The sequence below is a fragment of the Indicator indicator genome, chromosome 3, assembly GCF_027791375.1.
Source record: "Indicator indicator isolate 239-I01 chromosome 3, UM_Iind_1.1, whole genome shotgun sequence".
NCBI lineage: Eukaryota > Metazoa > Chordata > Aves > Piciformes > Indicatoridae > Indicator > Indicator indicator.
Window position 1 is genome coordinate 37,374,110 of NC_072012.1, and position 18,163 is coordinate 37,392,272.

General features: G+C 38.0%; 2 protein-coding genes across 2 annotated transcripts; one reads left to right on the top strand and one right to left on the bottom strand.

The window, feature by feature from the left end:
• Window positions 1-260: 260 nt before the first annotated feature.
• On the bottom strand, window positions 261-6,390 carry DNAJB9 (DnaJ heat shock protein family (Hsp40) member B9). The gene is made up of 2 exons (XM_054399440.1): window positions 6,174-6,390; window positions 261-3,797 (listed from the first exon to the last, which is right to left on the bottom strand). The coding sequence occupies exons 1-2, from the start codon at window positions 6,388-6,390 to the stop codon at window positions 3,367-3,369; spliced, it is 648 nt and encodes a 215-aa protein (XP_054255415.1). The 3' UTR covers window positions 261-3,366.
• Window positions 6,391-10,363: 3,973 nt separating this feature from the next.
• THAP5 (THAP domain containing 5) lies at window positions 10,364-17,926 on the top strand. Its single transcript, XM_054399640.1, has 3 exons — window positions 10,364-10,446; window positions 13,441-13,630; window positions 16,459-17,926. The coding sequence occupies exons 1-3, from the start codon at window positions 10,364-10,366 to the stop codon at window positions 17,422-17,424; spliced, it is 1,239 nt and encodes a 412-aa protein (XP_054255615.1). The 3' UTR covers window positions 17,425-17,926.
• The last annotated feature ends 237 nt before the right edge of the window (window positions 17,927-18,163 follow it).

An 18,163-nucleotide genomic window follows, 5' to 3' on the forward strand; every position in this document is an offset into this window, starting at 1 on the left:
ACAGTGAGAAATAGCCTAATAAGCCATAACGAATCCCAGAAGGGATTTACCAACTAGGTAAAGTCAGTTTCTTTCAGCTTCACTCCCTTTTCCTTGCCAACCCCAGCATCTCATTCAGGAAAACCATAGTAGTCAAAATGCTCCATAAAACACAAGTGTTACACAACCCACTTGAATCTGGCTTCCATCCACATCTGGGGGGGACAGGAAGAAAAAGCAACACAAACAATTTTTATACGTTTAATGTAATGGCACCCTATTTAAGTTTACAGTACTTTCATCTCCACTAGATACTGTTTCAAAAGCATAACGAAAAAAAAAAAAACAAACATTGTTTTCAGTGATTTATAAACTCAACCATTTGGAGTTACATATGCATAAATGTCTTTCAAAAATTAAGAACTGTATTTTTCACCACCTAGGTTTTGCTGGGTCTATTTCACAAGGTATGGAGATGAATGATGGCACTTAAGAAACTCTTGAAGTCAGGGATGTCATGAGGTTATATCAGGATTTCCACTGGAGAGCCTGCCATGAAGCAAACACTATAAATAGGAAAAGAATGTGCAAGAGCTCTGAAGTCAGAAGCACAACGTGTTTTGCAGGCTTGTGTTCTGATAGCCATGGAACTGCAGAATGCTGGCTAAGGAAAACCTGACAGAATTTCTTCAGCTGAAGTCTATTCAAAGTATACTACTCATCATAGAAAGCCATATGGATAGCCATAGACTAGCCTCTGCAATACTAGTGATGACCTCTCTTTTGAATCAACACCCAAATCAAGCAGAAAGGTCACTTGGAGAAGCCATAGGAATAACAGGAAGTATTAGTTGGATGTTTTATTTGCAAGAAGATAAAAATAGACTAGTCAGGAGTCCTTTTAAGGTAGTATCAGCTAGAAAACTAGCAGCCCTATCATTTTATCAGCTTCATACTTTGACTTTAAAGTGTACAGAACAACAAGTTCACTTTGTACTAGTAAGGTTTAGAGAGAACACTAACCTAGAAGCAGCCAAGGACCCTTGATTTTCACTCAAAAGCTTAGCCCACAAGACAGCAAACTCATATAGTCATTTAAAACAGACTAATTTTGGAGGTGGCTGTTTCTTACAACTTAAAATGCTAGTTTTAGCTTTCAGTCCTCTAATTTAGGATTAGGGAATAGAGCCAAATTCTTAACTAAAGAAATTACCTTTGGATAAATGTTTTGATTCTAGTAGGAATTTTAAGTATTCTTTTTCCCACACTTAAGAACTACTTATTCTGCTTATTCACTAGACCAAGAAAGCATTATTTCAACTTATTAACTTTGCATCCTGCTTCTGCAGTTGCTTCCCACCTCAAAGTTCCCACAGTCATCACCCCTAAACAACATTCACTAATACTCTTACATCTAATACTAAAGGCCACATCTTTCCAAAGTCTTTTCAGTGTGAACAAACCTCTGCAAATGCGTACAGAAACACCTTCTAAAAAAAAAATTAAATAAAAACCCAAACATTATAATTGTGAAAGTAATTCAGACCTTTAAGTTAATTTGTTCACTTGGACGCCCACATGGTAAGAATCAGGCAGATAACTTGCTTCATGCACAGGACTGCTGAACAATATTAAACAATGCAGAGATCTACATGAATTACAACTTTTGGTTGAATCATATATTAACTACACAGAAGAAACTAAAAATCTCTACTTACATAGAAAAAAGGTGGAAATAACAAACATACTCCAGCACTTTTCCTACTGTAAGAATATTGCACATTCCGATAATGTTGCACAAATTACTGGCTTTTTATAAAGACCATATATGAGGTATTAGTCTATTAATAAATAAAGAAGAACATGGAAAAGGAAAAGCACTTAATACAATGCAACAATCCATTACAAGTATTTAGTGAATGAAAACTGAAGCAATAATACGTACCCTTGAAGGGAAGGTTACTTAGCAAACAGGCAGCTTTTAATATTCATCTGAGAAGCAAAGGGTTACATTTCTTTTGATAAAGATTTTAAGATGTCAAAGTCTATTTAGAACACAGCTGCTTAAAATGCTCCTTTCGCTCCTACAGTCAATCTGAAAAGTAAATTCTTACCCAGCTGCTCTGATGAGACAGCAGTATGTAGGTGACTAATTTTTTAGGAGAAACCAACTTAATATACTAAACCTGGATTTATGTAAGTTAGGATAGTCGAGGGTTTTGTTGGGGGGATGGGAGGTTATTTTGTGGAGTTTTTTGGTATTTTCTGTTTGGGTTGTTGGGTTGGGGGTTGTTGTTGTTGCTGGTTTATTTTTTTTTTCCAATAGTTTAGACTGGCTATGGATTTCCATCATGCTGAAACTGATAGCCATTTTTACTGTCCTTATTAGCAGATTCCAGCACCACAAGTCACCAGATGAACACAATTGTAATTTTCTTTTTTTTTCTGTGTTTATGCTAAAGAATTTACCTTTCAAATCACAATACTGAAAAATTCCTGCTGACAAATAATCAATCTGTCAATCTAAATACAATCTATTTTTTATTTAGACCCTTCCAAAAACTCTAGGAATCTGGAGGCAAGCTCATCTTAGTTCATGAGAGCACCGAGGAGTATTTAAGTTCAATAAAGTGAGCTAGAGGAACTACATTGCACACCTGGTAATATAATAAGCAGAGTGCTCTTCCAAGCTTTGAAAAAATAGGTATTTTTGGAAGAAAAAGACTGTGTGCACACAAACTTACATATATGAATACTCCTTAAATAAGTCAAAGGTTACTCAAATCCTAAGATCTTTTCAGCAACTCCTACATCACTCTCCCAGGTGAACTACAACCTTAACATACTCCCTCTTGTTATTTTCCAGCTTCAGAAAGTGTTTTATTATCAATACATTTGCAATGCTGGAAAGAGTAACAAAGACCCAAATAACTCATCTCTACTGCCACATCAGGTAAAAACTGCAAGTTAGAACTTCGAAAGACATAATAAAAAAAGCAGCACTTCAAAATTAAAGTATCTCCTCTGCTGCAATCCATGCACCAGTAACTCAAACAGTCCTGAATTTGCATACATGAGAAAAACTATGTTACATTTCTGAGATTTAAAATATATATCTTGTGTTGAAGTTCAAATTTATGGGAAGTGTTTACTAAACTGAACTACATACAACTTCTTCTGTCACATGAAATTATTTCTCTCCCACTGTAAGCTGCTGTCTACTTTCCAAATGTGTGTTTCTATTCTGAAGATTAGTTCCATCTAAAGTTTCTTCAAAGCAGTTAAGTGTTTTTTAGAACAAACAGTTCAAAGAATTTTTTCCATGTTAGCACAAAACCAAGAAAGATTATGAAGACGTTGAAAGAAGGAAAGAGATGAAAAGAAACATTATTGTCCAGAACAGTCTGTATAGGTGGTCACCATGTTTCCTCGTCTCTGAGTGACAGTCCTACAGTGCTTGCTGGATCCATGAAACCGGGTATCAGTTCGCACCGCGTGTCGGTGTGCATTTTCAAAGTCACTAAAAGAAAACATCTTTTCCATATTTTCAAAGACATCATCAAACAGTCCACCTCCAAAGGAGAACTCTTGGAAAGAGCGTCTTTGCCGACTGTGAGCTTCCCGATGACTTCGGAAGTGATTTTCAAAGTGCTTTTTGGATCGTGACTTTTGACTAAAGAGATCAAAGTCTTTGAACAGATCATCAAAGTTGAAATTAAACGACTGATGGAATGGGCTTCCATTATTTTCTTGTCCTCCATGACGGCCAAACTGATCATATTCTCTTCGTTTATTCTCATCTGATAATGTTTCATATGCTGTTTCCATTTTTTAAACAAATAAATAAATAAAGTTTATTTACATTCCCATTAAAAAAGAAGAAAAAAAACAAAGTCATACATAAATACAAAGAACAGCTTTCTCCCATTCCCTCAGCAGGATGAACTTCAAGCAAGGCTTTCAGACAACACGCAATCTCATTCAAGCTGTGTTTAACTTTCTACAATCCAAAACAAGCAGTTCAAAAATACATTGTCCTTTATTTACAACAATAAATATACCTATACTATGAGAACAGATTATAGCCTCAATTTTTTAAATTCACATAAACCAGTTTAACTTAGTGTTTATTTGGAAAGAAAATAGCAATGACAGATGGTGATCAGAAAGACTGAAGGCAAATGAATGCCTAGCAAAATGAACTGCCTGATGCATCCCTATCATGGAAACTGCCATGTCTGCAAAACTACTTGCCAGCTAGCCAGCACATTACTGCAGTTACAACTAAGCAAAGAGAAAAATATCAAGGAGATAAAGGAAATTAATTTCCCCTATGTTCAAATTTTCAATTTTTCAAAAATTCAACAATAAACCTAGATTTTGTGATCAGATATACCTGAAATGGAATTAGGTTTCCACACAGTCTTTGATCCACTACAGCTACTGATGTTCTAAAGCAGGAACTCTGACAGGTAATATTCCCATTCTGATAACATCAATTATTTTTAAGACTTCTGTTGTCTGCCAAAGGCTTGCAACTACTCTATATACTCAACACAAGAGTTCCTAGTTCCTCCTGCCATGGGTGCTAACAACTGCAGTATCTAACAAGTCTGTTCCTCCCTCTCACTACATTAATGACTATCTTCAAAGGAATTTTTCTGCAGGCAAGAAGGCAAAACACAGAAATCTCTTCTTAGCTATATGAATAGACAGACGTCGTAACAGAGTCTAAGGGGAACATAAGTGGGAGCGCCTTACATTTCAGCAAGCCCTTTTCTCTTCTCGATTGTTCACTTCCACCACTATATTTTATTACACAACACTTATGAATGGTGCATTCCTAAGATCCCAGAGTAATTCACATTGGAAGTGACTTCAGAAGGTCTCTATTGTAGCCTCCTCCTCAAAATAGGGTCAGCTATGAGATCAGTCTAGGTTACTCAGGGATTTATCTACTCATCCCTGAAAAATCTCCAAGGTTGGAGACTTCACAACCTCTCTAAACCACCTGTTCCAATACTAGCCTTTTGTGATGGTTTTAAAGCTATGCCTTTAATTTCTTTTCAGAGAGTTCGGGCAGACAACTAAAAGAATGTAAATAAATCATAACTGGGTGTAAGAAAGCAAAATAATGATTATTCTAAACACTTCCATTGGGGAGATAGAAATGTTTAAGTGTCAGTACTCAAAGTTCAGTCTGTCTATTAGTCTGTCTGGTGTTTCTCTGCTGGGCTAACAGAGTTGTTCTAGCGTTCTTCTGGCTTTGCTTTCGAAGATAACATACTAGCATACTGACCTTGAAAGCTAAGTTTTAACAACCTCTCTGCTTCTTGTCTTTCTTCCTTCTGCCAGGGGGGTCTGGAAAAGGCAGGGAAGGGGGAGGCAAGAAGGCGCAGCAGGAGGGTTTTGTGCTGTTTCTATTAATTGTACATATTTGTAAATATTATAAACACTGTATATTTTGTATATATTCATTGCACTCCATTGTGGACTGTAGTTTTTGCTTGAAATACAGCTACATTCGCTTCTGAACTGAGCTAGTCCAGTGTTGTTAATGTGGGAGGGGAATTTTAGCACACCACACTACAACACCTATCCTCAAGGTGAAAAGATTTCTTCTTATAAACTATTCTGAACCTCTTGCACCTTTTTTACCTTGTACTCCCATCATGAACCACTGAAGCACTTCACTGTGTTTTGGGTTTGGGGTTTTTTTTATTCAGTTTGATTGGACTTGGGGGGTTTGGGTGGGGTTTGGGATTTTAGTGTTTTGTGGGTTTTTTAATAGTCTTCCCATAGTCACTAGAAAAGTTGCTGTAAGGTCCCCCTGAAGCCCTAGCAACCCTGAGATGGATCTTACAAGACAGACGGCAAGATAAGAATTAACCTCCTCATGCTGAACCTGTCCTACTGCCAAGTAATTTTTGCAAGAAGAGGCACAGGCCAAAACGCCTAATTAAGAAGGAATGCATAAACTATGCAGAAGGCCTGTCTATGTGCAAGGACACAGAAACAAGTCAGATACTGATATTAGTCACTGGACACTCCAGAAGTAGAAATAAGAAGGGAAAAAAAACCCAACAAAACCTTTTACCCTCCATTCAATAAAAACAGAGTATGCAATTTACCACACTTGCTCACAGGCACACACCACTTATCAAATTATTAAGACTAAGGTCAGCACATATTACCTTCTGCAATTTCTCTAAATTTTGCTTCTGCACCAGGACTCTTATTTTTGTCTGGGTGGTATTTCATAGCCAGCTTGTGAAATGCTTTCTTGATCTGGCGGTCAGATGCATTTTTTGGAACTCCTAAAATATCATAATAGCTCTCTGTAGCCAATATTAATTCAGTTATCATTAAAATGCAGAGAGCAAATGTGAAGACTGATTGTGTCGTCGCCATTTCTCTGGTTCCTAGAAGGAAAAACAAAGTATATTTGAAGAGCAAGTTATTTCAGGTTCCACAATAAAACTCAAAGGTACAACTATACGTTGGAAGAAGAAGACCTGTATGTGACAGACAGGTAAGCATTTTGTTTCACTCATGTCAAATTTCATTCTCCTTGTTTCACAATCATAAAATATGTAAAATGTAAATACTGCAAATTCACATTTCATATGCATCACAAGCACGCTTCAGTATTCATCTTTGATTTACATCTATTCCTAACTGTACATTATCCAAAAGGGCTGCTGTAACACACAATACATTTCACTGTATCAAACACTTCATGCTGGCATACCTGAACTAACTAAACTAAGCCAAATTACAGGACCATAAAGAAAACAGCTCTAAATTAAGTGCAGGTTACAAAAACCCATACAATACTTAAACATTAAGAGCCTGAAAACACAACTGCCCTAGAGATCAACTGCAACATGCAACAAGACTGTTAGATGCTCATGCTCAGCTTCAGAACATTTAACTGACTATGGTGAGTAAAACAGTAGAGTTAGTCAAGTAGGGCACATTTCTTTACAGTGGGCTAAGCTTAGTTTACCTTTGTATTAGATTGTACTCTAAATAAAAATACCTACCATATATTTGATAGCAAAGATTTAATCTGATAAATGCCATATAAAGTTTTACATATGAAACTCTCAATGTCTGAACTCAGAAAATGTCTTTTATACAAGACAAACAGGTTCAACAGTACATAGAAGTTGTAGCTATTTTTTTCAGCAATGTATTTGTCAAAAAAGTTACATTTTAAAACCAAACTGCTAGAACTCATGGAAAAAGCTGTGGCATAAACATAAAGAAGTCTTAAGAAAAATCATATCCACATAGTCACAAGACCTTTCGTGATTTTTGTCAAGGACTGAATGAACTCTTCTTATCAGAAGAGATCAAATTATTTTCAAAGGGTTAGGCATATTATATTTAAAACAGAGTACATAAACATGAAGGTTCCAAGACAGAACACTGGCTGTCACCTAACTAGCAGGATGCATGACAACGCCTTGAATTGTGCCAGAGTACATGTTCCCCTCTCCAGATTACACTGATTTGAATGTACTCTAAGTACAACTGCAGATAGATGAATGGTATTACTTTCCCAAAAGTTGAATAAATCTAAGTACCATTAAAGTGAAAATATTCTTGGACGGTAACATGGCCCAAAAACTTATAGGAGTCAAAACCTTTGATTATCAGGTACATAAAATAATAAAGTGTTTAATAGCAAGCCCATACGCTCCAAAGAAATTAACACTCAAACACCCAAAATGTAAAACCATACCATTTCTAACAAGTATGTCAGTGGCTAAAATAAATGTTGTGAGGCAAGAGCAAAAAGCTTGTAAGATTAATGTACTCATGCCCTCTTAAGAATTTATTTGGCTAGCAGCCTGCATGATATCAAGTGTTTAAGAGCAGCAGTTGAAACAATTTGTATTTTGACCAGCACACTTAGATACCAAATGGAGACTTCTTTCCAGTATTCTTCATGCATGACACTAGACATTTTTATGAGCCCTTCCAAAGCTTTTCTACATACTTTCTCTCACCACTTCACTAACCTGAAATTTTGCCTCTTGGGCACTGAGAGCCACACACTTGTACAATCCTTCCACACGTTGGGGGATTTCTTTATTTGTGCTTTATAGATATAGAATTAAATCTTCATCTCACTTGTGAGATTGTTTATATTTCACTTCATTTCCATACACCTGAATTTTGCTTATATAATCATCTAGTGTAATCTCTTAAGGTTAACATTTCTATTTCTACTATTAAACACTGAAAAGAGCAATTTATGTACTTCATTAAGAGCCAAACCCTATTTTATACCTCCCAAGCTCATCAGAGCCTGAGAATATCAATTCCTTTGAAGTTTTCTGCTCAGCCTAACCTTCTCAACTCCTATTATTCTTGATAATGAATTACACCAAAGTTTTCCTTTTTCTACATTTTTACTTTAGGATTTCTCTAATGCAGTTCTATGCTATATTGCCCCTACTTTTATCTGAATTTCTAAAGTATACAAAAAAAAAATTAAAAAGAAAATCAATACTGAAGCTCCAGTACTTTTTTACTCAACAAATTTAAGGCTGCCCTTGAATGATTCCACATAACTCAAGAATTAAACATAAATTAAAATCAAATACAGTACAAACTCATGAACAACATTTTAAACTTATGTTATCACAAAAACATAATAAGTCTTACATTTAGACACTATCATCAGTTATTGAATTTGCCTTTTAGAAAATACCTGTGTTAAACGCTGACAGCATCTTAGTGCTGGTACTGCTAATGCTAAGACATTAAATGTCTGACCTCAGCTCTGCCATCTCAAATTATTTTTACTATTACTTTCCAAATAGCCTCTTTAAAACACTCTGCTTGTGTCTCTTCTGTTTCCCTGTTGAAAAGGTGGAGGTTAAGTTCTGCTTTCCAGGCCACGCACAGTAGTTACTTAAAGCACATTCCTGAATTCATTCAGTTCTGTATACTTCTATACGTTAAGGTTATGCCACAAAACTGTCCTTCCTAACAATTACAAAGAGCTAAATTCCTTTTGGGTATATCTAGTAATAAAGTTAGGGATTTTTTTAACACAGAATTATTATTTAACTCTGTTAGAGAAGTAGTTACAAATGTTGACTACTGTTAAACTTGGTATAACAAGTACATAGTCTAACATTTATCAAAAGTATCATAGAGGTGATTGGTTTATAGACCTTTATCAATAGCTGCATGATGAAGTGATGTTTAAGGATGGTGTTCCTGGAATAAAATCTGTCACACATAGAAAATGCGGAGCTACTTCCATCTTGCAATGCAAATATCCTATTCCATCCCTCTTTAAAAGTAATTAGCAAAAAGCTTTGGTAAACACTTTATATTCCAGAAGCTTCACATACTCAGAAAAATCCACAGCATCACTACTGTTACATGAATTTTTCTGTCATATAATTATTTCTGCAAACGATTTATTAGTAGCAAGCAAGTTATCAAAGTTGTGTGCGGTTTCTCGACTATACCGATGATTAGTCCACTGCCCGCTGCAGGAAAGTCTGTCAAACTGCGGGGCTTCTACTTTTCATGGCTTCTCCTGTATTGACTGGTAAGCAAATCTATAAAGCTCGTGAATCTTGCTCTGGAGAAGAGGGAAACGACAGAGTCTCTCCCTGAGTCATCCTCCCCAGACCCCTAACGAACCTCACTAGAGCCGTACGACAAAGTGAGACCCAGCCAGACTTCAGCAGATGATACCAGCAACATTAAGCGACGCTGTACTATCTCCAAATCGTCCAGGCTTGGGAACGACCACAGTAGGTAGGCCTAGTAAGAAGTAAGAGACCCAAGAGGCCTAAAGAGCAAATCAATCTACCAGAACGAGTCCTAGTGCCCTCCTTTCCCACACCATCCTCAGCCTCTCTCTTTCAGCTGCCCCAGCCGCTTCCAATAACCCCGACCCCTCCGCGTCCGCCTTCCCTCCAGCGACCTCAACGCTCCTCCGCCCTCCCCAAGCCCTTCCAGAGCGGTCCAGGCTCCTCTCCCCGTTGCGGGATGGCCCGTTCCCCACCAGTCCATTACCTCAGCCCGCACTCACCGCCGCCAGCACAGAGGCCCCTGCCCCTCAGCGCCCCGCGCTCCACTCCCGCCCAACCCTCGTCAGCGCTCGCGCAGACTGTCCCCCCACGCCCCGACAGCGGTTCCTACACGAAGCGCTGCGCCATTGGCCGCTCAGCCTCACGTAACACGCCGCACGCGGACGGCGAGGGCCGTGCAGCCGCTGCTGGGCGGAGCTCCTTCCCCTGACGCTGGGGGCGGTGGGAGCTGCAGTTGTTCCCGTGACTGCTGTCCCCCGCGGCCCCTGCCGCCGTGGGGATGGTTCCGCCCCGCACTTGGGCCGCACCGCTCCACTATGCCGCGGTACTGCGCTGCTTCCTGCTGCAAGAACCGGGGGGGACAAAGCGCCAGGGATCAGCGCAAGCTGAGCTTCTACCCGTGAGTGTCCGCGGAGGCGATAGGGTATCTGGATGAGGGTTCACACTGGACGCCGCAAATACCAGAGAGGCCAGGCCCAAGTGAGGCGAGGCCTGCATCGGCCCCTGGGAAGCCGAAGTGGGGGAAGGGATAAATGGGCGAGAAACTAACTTTAGGGACTAGTGTTCGCTTTTGAACCTGTTCCCGAGAGGTAGGAGGGAAATAACACTCTCGTCTCTGGGGGAGATGGGAAGGTGCAGGCAAAAACGTCGACAGGACGAGTATTTAATTACACACGCAGCCGACTGAAGACGGCCGGTGTTTGCTTAGGGAGGAGAGGTGCATCCGGGTCGATGGGCTCTTGAGCAGTTGCAGAAGATTTATAGAATGAAAACCAAAGAGATTCGACTAAAAAATAAATTTGTGCTTCTAATCACGAGGCTGTTTAGCTGTTCGAGCTAAGTAGCACCGGTTACCCCAGTTTGTCTCGAGCGTGACTGCCTTTGTGCAAGGGGTGTTTCGTCAGGGCAGGCACTAGTGGAGGCATTGGCTTAATGGTGAAAGCAGAGTATCTGACAGCTCGCCAGCTAAACGGTGAACCTAACACAGTAGGAAAGTAAACGTCTATTGATTCATTAAATATTCACATTGGAATTATCCTCCTGCCTATGCTGCAAAGTCATTGCAAGTTTGTTTAGAGGCAGCTGAGCTAGCTGGAAGCTAACTAGCTTGGTTGCAAAAATGCAGTTTATGGTTGCTGTTGCTGCATAGTACTATCCAGAAAGCTGATTCAGTAACCTCTGTACTGTTGCAGTTACGTGGCTGTAGATTCCCCAGAGGCATGAGTTTAAAACTGTTTCTCAATCCTAAGAGGAGCACAGTGCAGGTAACTAAATGTATTTCTGTAGAAAGTAGTATAAGCTACTGTCAACAGAAGGAATTCTGTAGCATTTAAGAAAAATCAGGAAAACTGTTGAAGAATAAATTTCACAACTAACCTCAGAATCTATTTTGGTAAAATTTATACCTCAAACTAAGTTTGAGTTGCTGCCTAGTCATTGTTATTCCAAGATCAGGAAGCCTGTGTACGAAGACCCACACGAAGGTTGCTTTGCAAGTTTGTATTGAAGGAAAGCTCTTTTTCCCAGCTTGTTTCTAATGTGTGATTCATCATAAAATTATCATGAAAATGAGAGAAAATACATTAATTTTGTTGCTTTAGAGAACACGAGTGCTACATGCATCATCAAAACAATTTTGAGTGCTGATACATATTTATAGTCAAGTACATGGTATCAGTATAAATATGATTGTGACAACACAGCTGTTTTATCTGGTTGTTGGATTGTGCTGCATTATGAGTAGCATGGCCCTGTAGAAGGAAGGGGTGCTGAGATTTGAATCATAGAAATCTCTTGCCCTACATTAGCAATGACTTCTGATGTAAGTTGGAAGTTTTGTTCCCTTGATTTTTACCACCCCAAACTAGTCCCCTGCTGCTCTGTAGTTTTGAGTCTGAGCCCCATCTGACCTTTAAGTGTGACCTAGTCTCAGCTGGCCTAACTGCTCTGTGCTCGATATTTGTAATGCTGCAACTGGGGATACACAGTCTAAATGAATTTGAAAAGGCTGAACGTCTAACCTGTCCTCAAGAGCTTATTTTTTTTGCCAGAATTGTTCCTTGAATCTAGGGATCTAGGGTTTGCCAAGAGGTAGCCTGACTGACTGGTGCCTTTCATAGCGTTTGGGTGACCTGAGCTCTCCAGGCTCTCTCCTCAGCTTGTGTTGTGTGGGAGTACCTCACTGTAGAACCAATTTTTATGTGCATTGAAGTTCCATAATTACATGGTAAAAGAGCTAATTGTTAACTAAAAGGAAAAAAGAGCTCAAAGAAGAGAAATGGAGTTAAGAATGCTCCATTTCTACTTAGGGAATAAAACAGAATGACTCTTGTGAAGAGTCTGTAGGCCCTTGTTCACAAAATCTTTCACTGTGACGGTGACAGAACATTGGAACACCGGGGGTCTCCCTTTCTGCAGATACTCAAAACCTGCCTGGGTGCATTCCCAGTGTGATCTGGTGTAGGTGATCCTGCTCTGGCAGGGGGGTTGGACTAGATGATCTTTCAAGGTCCCTTCCAGCCCTTCCATTATGTGATTCTGTGGTTTTTGTTTGCCACCGTACTGCCAACAGCTAATACTTCTTACATCCTACAGATATGATCAGCTCGGGTTTAATGACTACATGAACATGTCTGTTACAGTTTCATACACACAAACGCATGGACTTTTATTAAAAATTATTATTGTTAATGATTCTAAGGAATATTGCTTTCTTATCAGTAGTTGTTTAGCAGTGCTCAGAATTGAAGTTATGGTTTATATATATTATATGGGGTTATATGTTAGAGTTGAAAGAAACTTGATATGCACCAGAGAAATCTGTAGGTGCCATTACAAATACCCTGATGTCTGTCTGGTAAGCAATGAGAGCCAAGGGTGGTCTGGGTGTTCATGTTGCCATTACCGTAACTGCTTGACTGTACATGCATCATAATGCACCTTTAAATTACCTTTTACTTGTGTATTGCAATTCATTAAGTAAATTACGTATCTTCACCCACTTTTAATTTATTTCACTTTCTCATGTAATATATCTGACTATTTGCATGTATTTTCAAAATCAATTGATTTTTGTTATTTTTTTTCTATTAATGTTTATTCCTTCTCAAGCAGGTTAGATGGTTGAAAAGTCATCTGTGGACAACATAATATTATGTGGGCCATCAAAACTGTAAAAATCTTTATTGCTGAAACACAAAATACAGTAAACAACTAAGTGACATCCTGCTTAGCATGTCATATTTAAAATAATTTTAAAGGATTTAATCCTTTTGTAAGGAAAGACTGCCTTGCAAGGAGCAACGAGATACTCTTTACTTAAAAAGAAGAAAGAAATTAAAAAAATAAAAGTTTTGTTTGTGTTTTTGTTTGTTTTTTCCACTGCTTAAAAAAGATTTCCACTTCATGATAAAGAGAGACTTGAGAAATGGTTGCGGAACATGAAACGTGATGCCTGGACTCCAAGCAAGCACCAGCTTCTCTGCAGTGATCATTTTACCCCCGATTCCCTTGACGTGCGATGGGGGATACGGTACTTGAAACACACGGCTGTGCCAACCATTTTCTCTTCCCCAGATGATGAGGTAATGTATTTTGTTGTAGTACAAAGCTAACAACTATTTATGTAATACAGATGTTCCACTTACCTGTAATATATTCATATTTTATTTTTAAAATGGAATTCATGTCCATCAAAATATTTTGTCAACAGGATTGACACAAAATGAATATGTGATTCCATAGTGTAAAGGAACAACTTCCCATACTTTGACTGGAGGTTCATTATCTTTTTTAATTGGAAATTACAGAGGCATTTCCTGTGGGAAATTTCCCAAAGAAAAATTTCTCTCAATGAGAATATTACAATTCTAAATACATTTTCTTGTGCAATTATTATTAATATTTCAGTGTTCTTTTAGGGCCTTTTATTAACTATACATAAATACTGGTTTGGAATATATTAGTTTCAAACAACCCATTTCTCTTTCCTGTCTGTAACCTCTCTTAACACCTAAGAGCTCAGAAGGTTTAGGCTTTGTAGCTCAGACCTAGTACAGTTACAAAGACGGACAGTAGAGTCATGAAATAAACTTTTTATGCAGCGTTATTGCCAATAATATGACAATGACTTTATTATATTTGCATCAGCGATATGTATGGGAAGTCTCAGGTTAATTTATCCAGTTTAGGAAAAGAATATTCTGTGCTTCCTTTCAATGTATCCCCATAACTTCCCTGCTGTTGAAAGACAGGTGCCAGTTCTTGGTATCTGTAATCCTGTGACCTTGATTTCCTGAGGTCCCACTTCTCTCTCTCTCATTATTTTCTTTGATCTCACTCTTGTAACTGCACTTTTCTAAATATCTACACATACCCTATCAGTGACCACCTCAGCAAATCAACCATATCCATTGACTTGGCCACTGGTTCTGTAGTTAGCACAAAGCCAGAATTCCTCCACAGACCAAATAGTCAGAAAGACACGGTAAAGAGCTGTTGTTATCCTGGGGGAAAAGCCCGTATTATATTCCTAACTTAATGTAGAGGAACAAGAACCTAAAGTCCCAAACTACTTTCCAACACTTGTCTGCAACTTCTTGGTTTGGAAAACTGAGGGCATCAAAGAGAGGGAAGAGCTGCCGTACTTGTGTACTGTTCTTCATTACCTTGCTTTAAGTATTACGAAGCAAGTGAAGGATATTTTCCCAGAAATGTTTAAGTGATTTAATTATATTTTCTTCTAATGAGAAATGTCTCTGTCTCATGAGCAGTGTTAGTTGCCTGCATTTGAATATCACTAACCATTCTAAATAAGTTTGCAAGCATTTTTATTTTGAAGAATGTCGTGTGAGGGCAGGGACAGATGGACAAAGAAGCTTTTCAATGCAAATAAATATCTTCCAGCAGTTCTATTCAGAGTGGTGTTTCAGTGCTTTTCCTTAAACCGTAATGGCAATTTTCATAGGCAAGTATTTGGGACATGGTTCCCTAATTTATTTAATAAGAGATTTGTCTAGATAGAATCTTTAATCTGAGAAGGCCTTTTTCAGCTGCTAGTACAACAGAGAGAGGCAAACATCCATTCTCTCAAAATTCCTAAGATTGATGTGAAGTACCACCTTTAAAAATATAAGAGGTAACCAAATGCATTCTATTTTTTTATACATTCTTCAGTCTTTTGAAGCTTCCATTAAAATCAAATTACAAAGTATAATGTATTTAGGATACTTCAGACTACATGCATACTTTTATGAACATTCACTTCAAAATTATCTTTCTGCTTTTTAATTTGCCCAGCCTATACTTAGTTAGCAAAGCTAAAGCTGATCCTTGTTCTGTTTGGTTTAGTCTGGATTTTTGTTTTGTTTTGTTTTTTCAGTCCACAAGCCTAACATGAGTAAAAGTTCTACAGCTTGTTCTCTTCATAATCAAGTTTATGAGAAAAAAAATAAGACATACTGTGTTACTGTATTTTTGTTTTACTAACTGACATACCAAAAGGCTTGTTTGGGTGTAGCTTATGTGGAGGAGAGGAAAAGAAGAGGGCTTAAAAAGGGTAAGCTTTAAATTGTCCCTATTTCATTAAAAACTTCTGTTCAAATTGTATTTTCCTGTTAAAATTTCTATCCACCAAAAAGAAAAAACAACCCTCAATTTTTATGAATTCTGAGGTTTAGATGTCAGAATTTAATTCCTTGTTTAAGGAATTCTGCCTATGTGTATATGCACAAAGATGTTTCACTGTTCTGCATGCTTGTGTTCATAATTTTTTTTGTTACTAAATTCTCTTTAGGGTTGACCACATGACTAAAACTTTGCTATAACTGGCCAAAACAATTTTGTTGCATCTTTAATGCAAAAAATCTTATACTGTGTATAGTTAATACACATATATTTAACACCAGTGTTTCAAATAGTAATAGGAGGTGCTAGTCAGTCTGTGCCAAATAGATTTGTCAAGCCATTTCTCTTCAAGGTATTTTAAAATTATGATGACTCATGTAAATCAGTGAAGTTCCTTAGAGTTTGAAAAATTAAAAAAGTGTTAGTGTCTTCAGAGCTATAAAATTGTATTTTAACATTTAGGATCTGAAGCAAAGTTAAGGAATCTCAGAATAGTAGGACTTTGAAGTTGCAGGTTCACCTAGAGCAGGTTACACCAGAACATGTCCAGACAGGTTTTGTGTATCTCCAGAGAAGGAGACTCCAAAACTTCTCTGGGCAGCATGTTCATAAGTTCATAAGTTTCCAGGTGTTGGTTGTAGTTTTCAAATGGTGCTCATCTAAATTAGTAGTTACACAGTACCATGCTGTAGAATGAGATTTGCCCAGTTTTTTTTATGTTCAAGTGATTTGTTCATTACAAGGTGGTTAGATTTGTGGGGGTTTGTTTGGTTTTTTTCCTCTTCAGGAAAGAGACTCTTCCCAGAGCACTGTGCAAGAGGTAAAGAGAGACCTGGAAGAAACAAATTCAAATGTGGAATCAGAGAAGGCATCTGTGTCACTTGAACCTTGTATACCAAAGAAAAATCCTGTAATTGCAGAAAACCTAGGTGAAAAAGCAGAAGTAGTTTGCTCAACTGCATTGAGTAAACCTTTACAGATTCAAAAATTGCAACTTCAAAATGGAGAACACTTCCAGGCAGACAGCATCATTCTTGGTAATACATCTAACCTGCATATACATCAACCTAATCCTGTTTTAATGGCAGCAGCAGTCCAGAGCATGGAAGCTACCAGTGTTCATACTTCCGTGGAGGATCCTGTAGGTTGTACAGCTACAGTCTTGCAATTTACAGACCCTGATTACTTGAATTCATCTCTGAAACTGAAAAATGCTTTAGGTTCAGTTACTGATTATGCAATTGAAAATCCTAACTCTCATGTTGTAGGCTGTTCTGTTGAAGTACAGCCAGCAAGTGAAAATGCAGTTTTACTGAGTACAGTCACGCAAACTATTGAGCAGTTCAGTGGAAATGAAGAATCTGTCATTGCTATCATTGTGCCAGCCGAGAGTCCAGAAGAGTCTGAAATCGTTAATAGTTCTTTCTTGCCTGTTAAGCAAGAGATTCTTGACACAGAGGAGACAGAAACTGATAAAACTATGTACATGAATGCATATAGTGGAAGTGAAGTATTACAAACTGAGCATTCATACTGCAAACAAGACATAGACAGAGATCACCTCTGGCAAAAAATTTCAAAGCTCCACTCTAAAATCACTCTGCTTGAAATGCAGGAGATAAAAACATTGGGGAGACTGAGATCCTTGGAAGCACTCATTGGACAACTGAAGCAAGAAAACCTGCTTTCTGAAGAAAAGCTGAAGATTGTAGAGAACTGCTTTACAACACTTGAAGTGACTATGATACAGTAAAGACTTACAGTGATAGTTCTAAAATATCTTTTTAGCCTCTGACTCTGTGTACAAATTAGCATTGGTTTTGGTCACAGTGTTTTAAATGTCAAGTGTAAATTATGTGAGAAACAAATATTTTTTTAAATGTTACACCAACAACTACCAAAGCTAGGTTAAAATATTGCCTATAAAACATGACTTGCAAGAAAGCTTTAAAAGAAAATTAAGCCTGTTAAAGTTTTGGAAAAAAAAGTATTTTAATTGAATTAATAAAAGAGAAGTTAAGCCTTTCTAGCTGCAGGCTTCTCTAAAACGTGCAACTCGTGCATTTGGGGCAGCAGTACTATGGACAGAATAAGCATGCAGGATGGACAATTATGAACCTGTTGTTTAAAAAAAAAATGTATACTAATTCTCTTTGAAATGAGTAATGAAGTATGCAGTACACATTGTCCACTGAGGCCGTAAGTGTTCTCATAGCTTTTTGTGCACTTTGACCTTATTAAAATTGTTTCTGCAATAAAAGGTGCTTCATTTACTTCTGAAATCAAAATTCTTTTAAGAATATTGTTAGACTGAAGAGGTCCATCTTGCTTGGTTGGGGGTTTTTGGGTGGTGGTGTTTTTGGAGGTTTGGGGGGTTTTTATGATGATTCAGCTCAAATGGAAAGAACCATCTTAAACAGTGATAGTTTTGCTGTGTAGTGAAAAGGAAAGCTCTTAACTGTTCAAGTGGGGGCTGAATAGCTCAGCATTGG